This window comes from Littorina saxatilis, linkage group LG9 (genome assembly GCF_037325665.1).
Source record: "Littorina saxatilis isolate snail1 linkage group LG9, US_GU_Lsax_2.0, whole genome shotgun sequence".
Taxonomy (NCBI): domain Eukaryota; kingdom Metazoa; phylum Mollusca; class Gastropoda; order Littorinimorpha; family Littorinidae; genus Littorina; species Littorina saxatilis.
The window spans coordinates 3,048,291-3,063,290 of record NC_090253.1 but is presented as its reverse complement, the minus strand read 5'-3'; the positions used below and the strand labels follow the sequence as shown (position 1 = coordinate 3,063,290).

The 15,000-nt window shown below is 46.2% G+C and overlaps 1 protein-coding gene across 1 annotated transcript in view; it reads left to right on the top strand.

Annotated features, from left to right (window-relative positions):
- LOC138977005 (nitric oxide synthase-like) overlaps nt 1–15,000 on the top strand; it is an 89,567-nt gene that overhangs the window by 14,260 nt on the left and 60,307 nt on the right. The window contains exons 6-7 of the mRNA XM_070349896.1: nt 6,348–6,510; nt 7,167–7,258. Coding sequence (XP_070205997.1) covers nt 6,348–6,510; nt 7,167–7,258 — 255 coding nt within the window. The remainder of the gene's footprint in view (nt 1–6,347; nt 6,511–7,166; nt 7,259–15,000) is intronic.

Genomic DNA, 15,000 nt, shown 5'->3' with positions numbered 1-15,000 from the left:
TGGCGTTCGTTCGGATTAAGTGCGTCGGCGCTTTTGATGTGCGTCACAGAGAGCGTCACTGTTCTAGTCCATAGACGGCTCGTATAATGTAGTTGTATCATGTTCGGTCTGGAATATTCTCGAGATTGAGTATTTACTATATATGCCAGCGCGATTTGAATGTTAAAAAAGCTTCTATTTGAGTTCTGCTACGACGTGCAGTTGTATGTATTGAATGCTGAATAAATCCTCGAACTCAATTTGACGAGTTGTTTTCTGCTGCTACGAAGACGGGCGACGTAGAATAAAAGAACACAACTATACGACATTTGAGAACTTGTGGCAATCTCAAGTGTCGTGTAACAATTGGGGGCCAAGCCAAGGATCTACGTTTAACGCCAAGGGTTTTCCAGCAACAAGGACCAGTGTCAAGACAGTCACAGGAGGTAGCCATCAATCGGGTGTATCCTGAGGGATCAGTATTGAGACTACGGAACCGTGGATTCGGTGTGACTGGTGAAGAGTTTGGTAATCGCCGCAGCTCGGTACGGTGAGCGACGCCGGAGTGTATCGGGATTACAGAGGTTAGCTGCCGTTTGGACGAGACGGACTTCGTCGCGGAGCTAGTGCATTAATACTACGAAATACGACTGAGGTACGTCGTGTACGTATCGTGAGCAGAGTGCGCCGTCACGTTAGACGAGGAGGGTGGCAGCCTGCGTCTACGAAGGTGAACAGCGACGAGAGAAGCATCGGAGGTGCAGTAGAGACTGTGTTCTTTTAGAAGACTACATTCGTCTACGTTCGGGGCTGTGAAAGAATACAGACGAACGCACCGGAAAAGACCAGAATGGCTGAGTTCTGGGCAAAAGGAGTTGAACTGGGACTAAAAGGCAAGCAGTTGACGGAGTTCGTCGAGTCCCAGACACGACTGCTGGCGCAGCGTGAAGAAAGACAAGCGCAGCGTGAAGAAAGACAAGCGCAGCGTGAAGAAAAAGAAAGAGAAAGAGAAGCACAGCGTGAAGAAAGGCAAATTGAGCTGAAACGCTTAGAGCTCCAGATAGAAATGGAGACGAAACGCTTAGAGCTTCAAACAGAAATGGTGCGTGTTCAAAACGAGCACGAGGCACCACGCCAAAGAGATAACCAGCAGCAAATGTTACACAGGGCACCGAAACTTCCAGCATTCGCTGACGGGAAGGACCAGATCGACTGCTACCTTGCAAGATTCGAGAGGTTCGCTGAGAGTGCTAGATGGCAGCGCGACAACTGGGCGATTCAACTCAGCGCACATTTGACTGGGGCAGCACTTGAGGTCTACACTAGACTCTCAAATGATGACGCCAGAGACTATGATGTGCTGAAGGAAGCTCTGTTGCGTTGCTACAACTTCACTGAAAGGGGCTACCGTCAACGCTTCCGCGAATGCCAGCCATTGTCTGGAGAGACACCGAGCCAGTTTGTGGAGCGCCTGTCGTCATACCTGCAGAAGTGGGTGGAGTTATCAGGTGAAGAGCAGTCATACGAGAGTCTGCGGGACTTGATCGTGAAGGAGCAGTTCCTTAATGCCTGCCCGAAGGACCTGGCGACCCGCTTGGAAGAGCAAAAACTGCGGGGTATGAAGGACATTACTGATGCTGCTGAGCGTTATCTCATTGCTCATGGAAGGACCCTGGGGACGTCAAAGTCATCGAAACCTTTCCAGAAGAGCGGGAACCAGGGAAACCAACCTGCCAAGGGACAAACTGAGTCCGCACCATCATCCAATGAAGGGCAGAACATAACGTGTTTCCATTGCAATGCCAAGGGTCACCGAGTCGCCAACTGTCCCCAAAAGAAAAATAACGGACATGTCAATGACAAAGCGCAAGAACATCGACGGAGATATTACGACAACAAGAGGCAAACGAGTGGCTCGAACCAACAAGTATGTGCGAGCAGCGTCATACTCCCAAGGGCTGCCGAGCAAGTGGCTACACCATCGGACGTGGAAGAATGTGTATCTGATGGCCAGCTTCTACTCGCCAATGGCAGGTCAATCTCTGTCGTCGCCAGCGCAGCTGTGTCAGTGTCGAACATGCCCGTGTCGAAGGGATTTGTTGAGAAGCAGGAAGTGACTGTTCTCAGAGATTCGGGCTGCAATGGAGTCATTGTCAAAGAGGATCTGGTGCCAACAGAGAAGTTCACTGGTGACTTCAAGTGGACGCTCATGGCTGACAGCAAATGCGTGAGGGCACCAGTGGCAAAGATCCAGATAGATACTCCATACTTCACCGGAGAAGTTGAGGCCGTCTGCCTGAAGAAGCCCTTGTACGATCTACTAATTGGGAACATTGGGGGTGCGAGACGTCCTGATGACCCTGATTTCGAATGGAGAATGGGCTCAGCTCAGCCTGCTGCTGAGGAGGAAGACCCACTGCCATTCGCGAATGAAGATATCAGCGAACTGTTACGAGATGACAGAGCAACTGTGCATCGCCGCGACCAGCCGCAGGTTGTAAGTGCTGTGACGACCAGAGCCCAGGCGAAGAAGGACAAAACAACTACGCCACTCAGGGTCACCAACAGTTCTGCAACTGCTGTCGTGGACAGGGATCGGCTGATTCAGCTACAGGAAGCTGATTTGACCTTGACAAAGTACAGGAGTCGTCCTGTCAAGGAGATGACTAAGGGCGAAGGCACTGTGCAATTTGAAGCGAAGGCCAAGATCCTGTACAGAGTGTTCCAGCACGCGAGAGTCAACGTTGGGAAGCCAATACGTCAAGTTCTGGTGCCTCAACCACTTAGGCGCCAGGTGATGGAAGTGGCCCACGACTCTATTATGGGAGGTCATTGGGTGTCAAGAAGACATCAGACAGAATCCAGGCTGCGTTTTACTGGCCAGGACTGCATGCAGATGTGATTCGATTCTGCCGATCGTGCGATATTTGCCAGAAAACCATACCTCGAGGAAGGGTCCCGAAAGTGCCGTTGCAGAAGATGCCTTTGATCGACCGACCTTTCAAGAGGGTGGCCATTGACCTCATCGGCGAGATAAAACCGCCAAGTGAAGCGGGTCATCGTTGGGTACTGACCCTGGTAGACTATGCAACCAGGTACCCAGAAGCTGTGCCTCTGAAGAAAATTGACACCGAGACTGTTGCCGAGGCACTTGTGGACATTTTCAGCAGAATTGGGGTTCCTGAAGAGATCCTCACAGACCTGGGGACACAGTTTGTCTCTGAATGCATGGAAGAGGTCAACAGGCTGCTGAGCATTCGTCACTTGACTACGACACCCTATCACCCGATGTGCAATGGGCTGGTCGAAAAATTCAATGCGACGCTGAAGTCCACGCTGAAGAAACTATGCAGTGAGCAGCCAAGGCAGTGGCATCGCTACATCAATGCCTTGCTGTTTGCATACAGGGAGGTGCCACAAGAGTCCACTGGATTCTCCCCGTTCGAGCTGATGTACGGGCGGACCGTGAGAGGCCCGATGCAGATACTAAAGGAATTGTGGACGAAAGATGTGGACACACCTGAAGTGAAGAACAGTTACCAGTACGTGTTCGAGTTGCGAGAGAAACTGGAGGAGACTCTCGAGATTGCGAGAGAAAACTTGAGAAAGTCTCAGGATAGCGGAAAGCACTACTACGACCGCAAAGCCGTAAACAGGAAGTTTACACCAGGTAACAAAGTGCTGATACTGCTTCCCACTGATCACAACAAACTACTGATGCAGTGGAAAGGCCCATACGAGGTTGAGGCCGTGGTAGGGATCAACGACTACAAGGTGAATGTCGGCAAGAAGTCCAAGATCTACCACGCTAACCTCCTGAAACTGTATGTGGAGAGACCTCCGGAAGCAGTACAGGTCGCAGCAAGTGTGGAAGAACCAGCCGAACTAGACGAGTTCGACGGCGAGGAACTACTGGAGTTGGGAGACCTCCACAAGAAAGAGGGAGTGGATGACGTCAAGCTAGGACCTGACCTGACAGAAGATCAGCAGAAGGAGCTGCATGATTTTATGGGCGACTTCACCCATAGGTTCTCTGATGTTCCAGGCTCTACGTCCTTGGTCGAACATGAAGTCCACCTCACATCTGACGTTCCTGTTCGCTCAAAACCATACCCTATCCCGTTTCAGGCTCGGGAATCCTTGAAGAAGGACATCGACAACATGTTGAAGATGGGGGTCATCCGTGAGTCATCATCCCCTTACTCATCTCCCGTTGTTGTTGTCAAGAAGAAAGACGGTACAAACAGGGTATGCATTGACTTCAGGAAAGTGAATAAGATCACCGTGTTTGACCCTGAACCAATGCCGACGGCGGCTGATCTGTTCCGACGGTTGACTGGCAGTAAGATCTTCTCAAAGATCGATCTCAGCAAGGGATATTGGCAAATTCCTGTGCGCGAAGAGGACATACCAAAGACCGCTTTTGCAACTCCAGGCGGAACGTATGAGTGCCTGCGGATGCCTTTTGGCATGGTGAACAGTGGTGCTACCCTTACGAGGGGAATGCGAAAAATGCTCAAAGGAATGAAGAATGTTGTGTACTACTGGGATGATCTGCTAGTCCACACGGAGACCTTTGAGGAGCATCTGGAGACTTTGAGGGAATTGTTTTCCCGCCTGACAAAAGCTAATCTGACCGTGAGACCCAGCAAGTGCATTTTGGGGACCGACAACGTTGACTTCATAGGTCATTCACTGAAGGAAGGTCAAAAGGGGCTTTTGTTGGAAAACGTCACCAAGATCCTCAATGCGCCACGTCCTGAAACCAAGAAGCAGGTGCGATCCTTCCTTGGATTGGCTGGGTACTACAGAGAGTTCATTCCAAACTTCGCTGCCATAACGGCGCCTTTGTCGGACATGACCCGAAAAGGATGCCCCAACCGAATACTCTGGGGACCAGCTCAGGAGAAGGCATACCAGACCGTGCGCGACCTGATGTCACGAGACCCGGTGCTACGCCTTCCTGATACTGCTAAAGAGTTCATCTTGCGTACAGACGCATCGGACGAAGGGATCGGCGCCATGCTGATGCAAGAACATGGAGGTAAACCGTTTCCGGTCAGCTATGCCAGCAAGAAGCTGTCAGGAGCCGAGAAGAACTACTCGATCATGGAGAAAGAGTGTTTAGCCATCGTGTGGGGAATCAAGAAATTTGAACTCTACCTCCAAGGGGTGAAATTCGTGCTTCAGACTGATCACAAACCCCTCACCTACCTGAACTCTGCAAAGTTTGTAAATAATCGTATCATGAGGTGGGTGATGTACTTGCAGAACTTTGATATGCGAGTGGAATCGATTAAGGGTTCAGACAATGTTGGAGCAGATTTTCTCAGCCGAGTATGTGATTAAAACTGTGTTCACTCTCCAACAGACTAATGTACATACCTGGTTTTCAATCTGTTATGTATACATAATATGTGTACAGGTAGCGTTTCAATGATTGAAAGAAATTAGGTAAATTTCTTCTGGTGTTGGGGGTAATGTTAGGAAACGCTACCGTTGCTGAGCTTTGGTTCAGTTTTGTGTGTTGAATGTAGTTGACTTATTTGTACTTTGTGGGAAAGTACCGAAATTATATTTTGTAAACACAATATTTATGCTTGGACGAGAATGCAGGTGAACTTTCTAGTCCTGTCAAAACAAGTTGTTTATCACGCTGTTTGTAGTGTGAGTTCGTGGCGTTCGTTCGGATTAAGTGCGTCGGCGCTTTTGATGTGCGTCACAGAGAGCGTCACTGTTCTAGTCCATAGACGGCTCGTATAATGTAGTTGTATCATGTTCGGTCTGGAATATTCTCGAGATTGAGTATTTACTATATATGCCAGCGCGATTTGAATGTTAAAAAAGCTTCTATTTGAGTTCTGCTACGACGTGCAGTTGTATGTATTGAATGCTGAATAAATCCTCGAACTCAATTTGACGAGTTGTTTTCTGCTGCTACGAAGACGGGCGACGTAGAATAAAAGAACACAACTATACGACATTTGAGAACTTGTGGCAATCTCAAGTGTCGTGTAACAGGTAGTGATGTGTGTTTGTCGAAGGGGAGTGGGCAAGAGAGGGGGGGGGGGGAGAGAGGGGCGGGATTGGTAGTATAAGTGTGTTTGTGTGTGTGTGTGGGGGGGGGGGGGGGGGGTGGGTGGGTGTGAGAGAGAGAGAGACAGAGAGAGACAGAGACAGAGTGAGACACAGACAGACAGACAGACAGACAGACAGACAGACAGACAGACAGAGACAGACAGAGACTGATAGAGAGAGAGAGCGCGTGTTATTCCAGTTCGATCGTAATTTGATTCAATACAAAAAAATAATTTGCAGTTTTAATTGTGTTTTCTGTTGGTTGGCATTCTCTTGTATTTTTCCCGCAGACTGAATACAGCCGCCTATCAGAAGAGGTGGCAGGAAGTGGCCAACTCCATCGAGCGTACCGGCAACTACGACCTGACGACGGCGGAACTTATCTATGGCGCCAAGACGGCGTGGAGAAATGCGCCTCGCTGCATTGGCCGCATTCATTGGAGCAAACTTCAGGTGAGGCAAAAAGAAATCTTCTTCGTGAGCGTTGTCGTCATCATTATCATCATTGTCGTCGTCGTTGTCATCGTTGTTTTTATCGTCGTCATCAACGTTGTCGTTGTCTCATTAAAATCATCAACATGAACATCATTTTATTCTCGAGCATCATCGTCGTCATCATCATCGTCGTCGTCGTCGTCGTCGTCATCATCATCATCATCATCATCATCATCATCATCATCATCATCATCATCATCATCAACAAACTGTCAGAGATCATGCGGGCACACCGTATGAATCACGTACCAAAACATAGAAAAAGCTTTACGAAAAGATAGGGCGGTAAAACATTTCTCATGGGTTTGGTGAAAAACTGTAAGAATGTATATGAATCGGACCCATCAGTAATAGATGAATTGATTCATTGCTTGATGGATGGATGGATGAATGGATTGATGAAATTTGTCACTTCTTTTTGTCCATGAATAGATTTATTGATTCATTGATTCATTGAATTATAAATTGATCAATGGATTGTGTCACTTCTTTGCGTCATTCTTCCCAATTTCTTCCATTTCTTTTTTCTTGTACGTAAAGTGACTCGACTTGACGTCATGCCTCATACTTGCGCTTGACTGGCATATGATAGAACATGGTGTTTGGTTATTCAGGTCTTTGACGCACGACATATTAACACGGCGCGTGGCATGTACGAGGCGCTCTGCAACCACATCAAGTATGGCACCAACAAGGGCAATCTTCGGTGAGTACTTGTACATTTCATGGATGGATGGATGGATGGGTGGATGGGTGTGTGGATAGGTGGACGGATGGATGGACGGGTAGATGGATCGGACGGATTTATTGATTGATTGATTTGATTGGTTGGTCAGTTGGATGGATGGATGGATTTAATTGATTGGTTGGTACACATGGTTGGTGGGTGGGTGGGATGGTGGTTGGATGGATGGATAGATTGGTTGGTGGGTTGGTTGGTGGGTTGGTTGGTGGATGGATGTATGAATGAATGGATTGAGGGAGGGAGGGAAGGAGAGAGAGAGAGGGGGGAATATGTATGGTCAGTATCTAGATTTTTGTAATTATTGTGCATTATTGTGTCGTGTTCTATGTCTTTTTTCTTTCTGTTTCTTTTCACACTTCATCACTTTTTGTTGTTAGTGTGTGTTTTGGTCTGTTTGCGCGTGTGTGTACGTGCGTGCATGCATGCGTGCGTGCGAAATGCCTGCAGGTCCACGGGGGCAGTCGCGCGTCAAACACACACACATTTAAGAGCGCAAGCGTACTCACGTGGTATTAAGAAGGGAAACAAAGGACTACCGTCACAATGTTTACACCTGACCGAAGGGAGTGGAAACAGATCTATAACACTTGGTGCATCGTGCAGCACCCCTCATTAATACAAAGAGTCAAGCACACAGGGACACGAAGCCACCGGCCAAGAATCGTTGTAGTATTTAATTATGCAGTGATGAGGATTCTGTGGTGTTGCCTGCATCAATCCGTCGCTCCCTCCACCCCCCCCCTACATCTTTACCCTCTCCGAACTGGGTCGTAATATCGAGGGAGTCGTGAAGTAGAGGGGTCATAGGGGAGGGGGGGGGGGCACTGTAATACATTCGAGCAATCAGCGGGGATGTAACTTCCTACTAAACCTCATTGTCTCATTACATGTTCGACCCGCTTCTTTCCGTTTACTTTTAGTCACTTTGATGGGAACAATGCTTACACAAGCACAGTACTCATAGAGGCATAATTCTTTAAGTGTTGGTCCTCTGTTAGCGTAATGGATGTGTTGTGGAACAACAACTGTTTTCTTTTGCACAGTATAAACCTCAGCACTACCAGTGTGATCCGTCTCTTCAATAAGGCTGTCCAACCCAAAACTTTCTTCGTCGATTATCTGCATATCGACAGGAAATTCAGGCTGTATCATCTCAGTGTCATCAGATGTTCCTTTTGTCACACAAACTTCGTCCTCCATTTCATCCACGAGTTTAGCTTTTCTATGTTGATCTGATTGTTGTAGATAGGAGTCATCTATGCGTTCTTCCCAACTAGCATCACTCAAGACATCGTCAGTCAAAATGTTTGGATCAGTAACAGCTGCTTCTGAAGAAGGTGCATGGTTTGTCTTCAAGAACGCAATGGCAGGACGGATCCAACAATACCAAAAGTCATGGCTAGCGAATGTGCTTGGAAGGCCGAGAAGAGCAGCTGATGCCATCGCACCACCAACTTCTGTTGATCCTGCAAGGTTGTTCAAAATTCTAGTCAACAGATGCTGAGCTGTGCGAGATGTTTCACCTGTGTTTTCTGCAGATGAAGGCCATTTCTGAATGGTATTTAACGCCTCGTAAATAATTGCAAGAGTATTTGTAAGTTCAACGAGATTTTTCGTTATGTACTTGAGGACATAGAAAGAAGCTGCCTTTGATTGCTCAACAGCCCCTGTCAGATACACCGGAGGGCTGCAGTTAGGACAGGACTAAAATCCACAATTCTTTGGTCATCTTTGTTAGGTCTCTGTAGTTGCCATAGAATAAGTATGTTTTCCAAATGTCCCACGATGGAGGCTAGGAGTGGTTCTGGTGGTGAAATGTTCGGTTTCGGTTTAGGGGGATCAGTTGTTGGGCCCAGTTCGATAGGACCAGTAGGGTCAATTCGAGGAGGCTGGGGCATGGCAAGTCTACAATTTCGGCTACCTGCATGATATTTTTTACAGGTTTGTGTGTGGCGATGGTATTGCAGAGAGCGGGCAATTTCATTAACAAAACTGTCAAATCGGCTAAAATATTCTTCGTCAGTTTCGTTATCTTTTGGCATTGGAGGTTCACGTAGCCCACATCGTGTGACAGGAATATTATTCTCTTTATCTTTCGTAGCTTTTTCATGAATTTCAGCTGGAACCTGCGCCTTCACGATTCTGTCAATGTAGCTGCGGATTTCTTGAATCAGGACTTCTTTGTCTGCTGCATGCTCAAGTAATGTTGGCGTCATCGTCGTCCACACAACCCCGTGGTAGTGTAATGCCCCTCTTCCTTGAGCCTCTATACTTCCAAAATGTGCTAGAGTACTGCCCAACACCCCTCTAGGAAATGAGTCAAGAGTTCGGCGTGAATGGTTTGACGTTGGACATTTATACAGTTTGTTAAACAGCCCATCAAGAAGGGCTATACAAAATGTTGCTGCTGCTGTTGGGTTTTCAGAAGTTATTTTCCGTCTACAATTTATATCTGGGATATTATATTCGTCATATTTGCCATTGCCAGCGTGTCTCAGCAGAAGAATACTATCAACATCAGACGGAGACACAGTGACAAACCACGAAGGAGGACCAAAAGTGCGAGCCATGGTGTAAAGTTTTGAGGTGGCTGCAGTCTTCTCAGTGGGACCGTAAGGGACGCTAGAGCCACTCATCTGGATGACAGGAAGAAGGTGTTCAAGTATATCTTTTGCTTCCTTGCTATCAGTATCCTTCATTGCCTTCTGAATTCGGTCATTAAAACTGGGATCGTTCACATACTCAATGTATTTCTTTGACCGTTCTGGATCTGACGATACTCTAGCTGAAACTGCTCGTGCAGCTTCATGCCTTTGGAGTTGGTTAAACAGTAGGAAAAGAAATTGACTTTGTTGTTCAAATCTATGTTCGTGGAACGTTAGGAAATACTTTGCCAGGGGCCTAGGTATCGAACCTGTGTTTTTGAACGGATTTCCTAAAAAGGAATAATGTCGGAAAGGCAAGCGAAAACATAATGTCATTTTCTGCAAATTCGTTTAAAGGATATTGAACGTCAACAGTTACTTGCAGTGGACTTTGTGAGACTTCGTAATCAGGCGGGGGTTCAAAGACTGCATTCGGATTTTGTTGTTTAACCGAAGCATCGATGCTCTGAAGGCAATTCAAAATTGGATCACATGATGGCACTCCACAAGTATCCAATAGAATGTCCTCAAGAATTATTTCACCAGCTTCAATATCTCCAGATCTGACATGTGCAGTGTCATCCGACGCAATTTTTTTCAATAGACGCAGCTTCTTCGCTTGTTTGAAGAATGACATTTTCAATCATTTTTTCGTTGAAATTGTCCATGACTTGCTTTGCATATTCAATAGGTTTCAACGGTATGTTTTCATAAGCAGGATTAAGAGCTTTTAATGCATATATCCAGTCATAAACCACTTTTGGACGTATGGAAAAATATTCCTTGAACTTGTTACCCTGAATAAGCGGTAGTGCTTTATTTTTATAGTCCTGGTCCGATCCCACAAACACAATGGTGCTTTCTCCCTCCAAGTTGTCAAGTTTGGTAGGCTGTCTGCAAGAGTCTGGGCACCGTTATGTTTCACCGCTATCATGTGGCCCTTGATTGCATCCATTGCTGCACCACACAAAGCCAGTTTTACTATGTTGCCGAATACACGAACTCTCGAAATCACCATCTTCTCCCATATTGTGGGTTCCTCGAGTTGAAGTTCTTTCCATCGTCCAAATCGCATTCCTGCTATCAGCAAATATGGGGGTGGTGTATCATTGTCAGATGGCAAGTATCTTTCACATGTGGGACATGAAGTAAAGTTCTCCTGTTCAAAGTCAACATATTCTTTGTAGAGATGGAACCAGCTCTGCCGCTGTGATTTAAACTGAACAAGATCGTATGCATCTCGATACTTTTCAAGCTTTGAATTTCTGACAGTGACATACTCATCATGGGCTTTCAATTTGTTGACAAAATCGTTAACGGAGTATTGATTCATTTTTTCAGACAGACGAATGCCACAAACTGCACAAGTGTTGATTTCCGGGTCCATACTATCTTGAAAGTTTCTTATCAAATCACCCATCTCATGAGGTGACAGCGGTTTCCCAATTTCTTCAATAAGGTCTTCTGTTGTTTGAGCATTTCCTAAATGGATTCTGCGATCATGTTATAAAAATGTTCAATTGATAGTTGTGGGTTATGTTCATGTGTTGGATCATTGTCTCTTTTCTTCTGCATTTGCTGATTTTCGCCTTTGCGTTTGCGAAGCAGTCTCAGTTGAACGAGCTGTTGATGTTTGTTTTGCATTTGCTGATTGTCGCCTTTGCGTTTGCGAAGCAGTCTCAGTTGAACGAGCTGTTGATGTTTGTTTTGCATTTACTGATTGTCGCCTTTGCGTTTGCGAAGCAGTCTCAGTTGAACGAGCTGTTGATGTTTGTTTTGCATTTGCTGATTGTCGCCTTTGCGTTTGCGAAGCAGTCTCAGTTGAACGAGCTGTTGATGTTTGTTTTGCATTTGCTGATTGTCGCCTTTGCGTTTGCGAAGCAGTCTCAGTTGAACGAGCTGTTGATGTTTGTTTTGCATTTGCTGATTGTCGCCTTTGCGTTTGCGAAGCAGTCTGAGTTGAACGAGCTGTTGATGTTTGTTTTGCATTTGCTGATTGTCGCCTTTGCGTTTGCGAAGCAGTCTCAGTTGAACGAGCTGTTGATGTTTGTTTTGCATTTGCTGATTGGCGTTTGCGAAGCAGTCTCAGTTGAACGAGCTGTTGATGTTTGTTTTGCATTTGCTGATTGTCGCCTTTGCGTTTGCAAAGCAGTCTCAGTTGAACGAGCTGTTGATGTTCATTTTGCATCTGCAGTTTTTCGTTCTCCGACTTGTTGTGTGGTTTGTTTAGACCGCTGTGCTCTTTTTCTATCTCTTGATGTGTTTCTTGGGCCTGGATTTAGTTCTACATCCCCCGAACGTATGATAAGTACATCGGTAGGTGTGGAGTTGGGAGGATTTTCAAGAGCTTGAAGAGGTGTGGAAGACGACCTGGCATTGACAGAGAATTGTGAATGTTGTTGGCTTAAATTGCAGGATGTAACTGAGAGAAGAACTGTGATTGCTAGAAAACAAATCGTTAGATCCATGAACCTAATTGAACAATTGAATCTTAAACCAGTCTGAATTTTAGTAGCTCCTTTAGTAGCTCTCTCTGTGAGAAAGGTATGAAAGATACAAAGAAATCGTCCTGTACTGACGCGATGATCCGGAGAACAGCTCAGCATGTTTGGTTTACTGTTACGCTTTTGTCCCACAAAAGGTGTTTATTCCGGAGACACAATTCGGAGAGCTTCACCCTCTGTGGCTGTCTCATCTGCTGGAGTGCCTTGTGTTGACTGGAGAGCGACTGAGTCATCTGCTGGAGTGCCTTGTGCTGACTGATGAGCTTCTTCATCCGAGTCAAACAAGTTGTCAGAGTCCATCAATTGGGTGAGTTGGGACGAGTCAAGGTCGGAGACGTGTTCATTGGTTGTAGCAGTGGTTGGTGAGGGTGTGGGTGTTTTTGTTGCAACAGGTAGCCATTGTTTGGTTGTAGCAGTGGCTGGTGAGGGTGAAGATGTTGCTGGAGGTACTAGTGTACATGTTGTAGAAAGGCGTCGAATGGTGAGTTTCAGTTCTTTAATTTGTACATAGTCTTGGCTAGCCTTCTTCTTAATGCCGGACATTCGTTTGATGAGGTGTTGTACATTCTGAGTGTTGTTTTCTCTGTTGGGGGAGTTCGTCAATGGCCTGTCGAATATCGCCGTCTTGCAGGCATACCTGTGTGAACGCAAAGTCTTTTGCTGTTGTTTTCTGGAGTTGTTGCTGTTGTTCCATCACACTGTTGATCTCACAATGCGTTGGTGGCTGGGACGCCATATCTGAAAATAAATAATAAGTTGTACGCAAGTTTGGAATACATCCAAACATATTCAGAATTGAGTAAACGGAGAATAGCATAAAATGATCATAGAAGAACCTGTCAACGTCATAACCCAGCAGAGAGTAATCGGTCAAAGGCTTACGCCACTCCAAAGGTATTTAAGAAATTAGTCAGACAGGGTTCATACTGATAATTCACTCCAAAATTCAAAGACTTTTCAAAGATCAAATTGTGAAAGTGACAACGTGGAGCATGAAAGTGACAGCGGAGCGCGCCTAATCAGACAGGGGGGTCCGGGGGAGTTATGTCCCCCAGAAAAAATTCTCCAAAACATGCAAACGGTGCAATCTGACTGCAATGTAGTGCATGTGATGAAAATTACCAAAAAAAAATGAAACCGGTGACTTTATGAGGAAATGTTTTCCTGTAATAAGAATCAAAAGAGATGATACGAATATATCTTGTAATGATTAAAGAGGATGTACGCAGACGACTGTGTGACAGGTTTTTTTTTTCATTCATAACATTCTGAACAATTTCTATTTTTTCTGAAAAGGTGATTTTTATTAATAATAATTAAGTAGATGTGCAACGCCAAGGCACTGCATACCCCAGCGAAAGACAAACCTCTCTCTCTCTCTCTCTCTCTCTCTCTCTCTCTCTCTCTCTCTCTCTCTCTCTCTCTCTCTCTCTCTCTCTCTCTCTCTCTCTCTCTCTCTCTCTCTCTCTCTCTCGCTCTCTCTCTCTCTCTCTCTCTCTCAAACACACACACACATGAACACACACACACACACACACACACACACACACACACATATATACACACCCAAGTTACACACGTACACACATACACACTCACTCACACGCACTCACTCACTCTCTCACACACACTTCACTGTACACCATACCACTATACGCACATAGACCGGCACGGTTGGCCTAGTGGTAAGGCGTCCGCCCCGTGATCGGGAGGTCGTGGGTTCGAACCCCGGCCGGGTCATACCTACGACTTTAAAATTGGCAATCTAGTGGCTGCTCCGCCTGGCGTCTGGCATTATGGGGTTAGTGCTAGGACTGGTTGGTCCGGTGTCAGAATAACGTGACTGGGTGAGACATGAAGCCTGTGCTGCGACTTCTGTCTTGTGTGTAGCGCACGTTATATGTCAAAGCAGCACCGCCCTGATATGGCCCTTCGTGGTCGGCTGGGCGTTGAGCAAACAAACAAACAAATACGCACATAGACAGTCGGACACACACACCTTTACAAACAAACACATATACACACTCATACACACACAAACATACACACAAACTCATGCACACACACATTCACACACACACATACTCTCTCTCTCTCTCTCTCTCAAACACACACACACACACCAAGTCACACACAGACACACACTCACTCACTCACTCTCTAACAAAAAACTTCATACACACAAAACACACACCCATACGCACATATGGACAGACGGACATGCACACCTTTACAAACACACATACACGCACACACATACACTTATGCCCACACACACACTTACACACACACGAGTACAGACTCATGCACGCGTACGCACACACACACACACACAAATACACACACACCACACACATACGAGTACAGACTCATGCACGCACGCACACACACACACACACACACACACACACACACACACACACACACACACACACACACACACACACACACACACACACACACACACACACAGTGACACTAACACATGTGCACAAAATGAACACAAACACACACACTGCGCGAGAGAGAAAGACTACAGGGAGGCATGACGTCA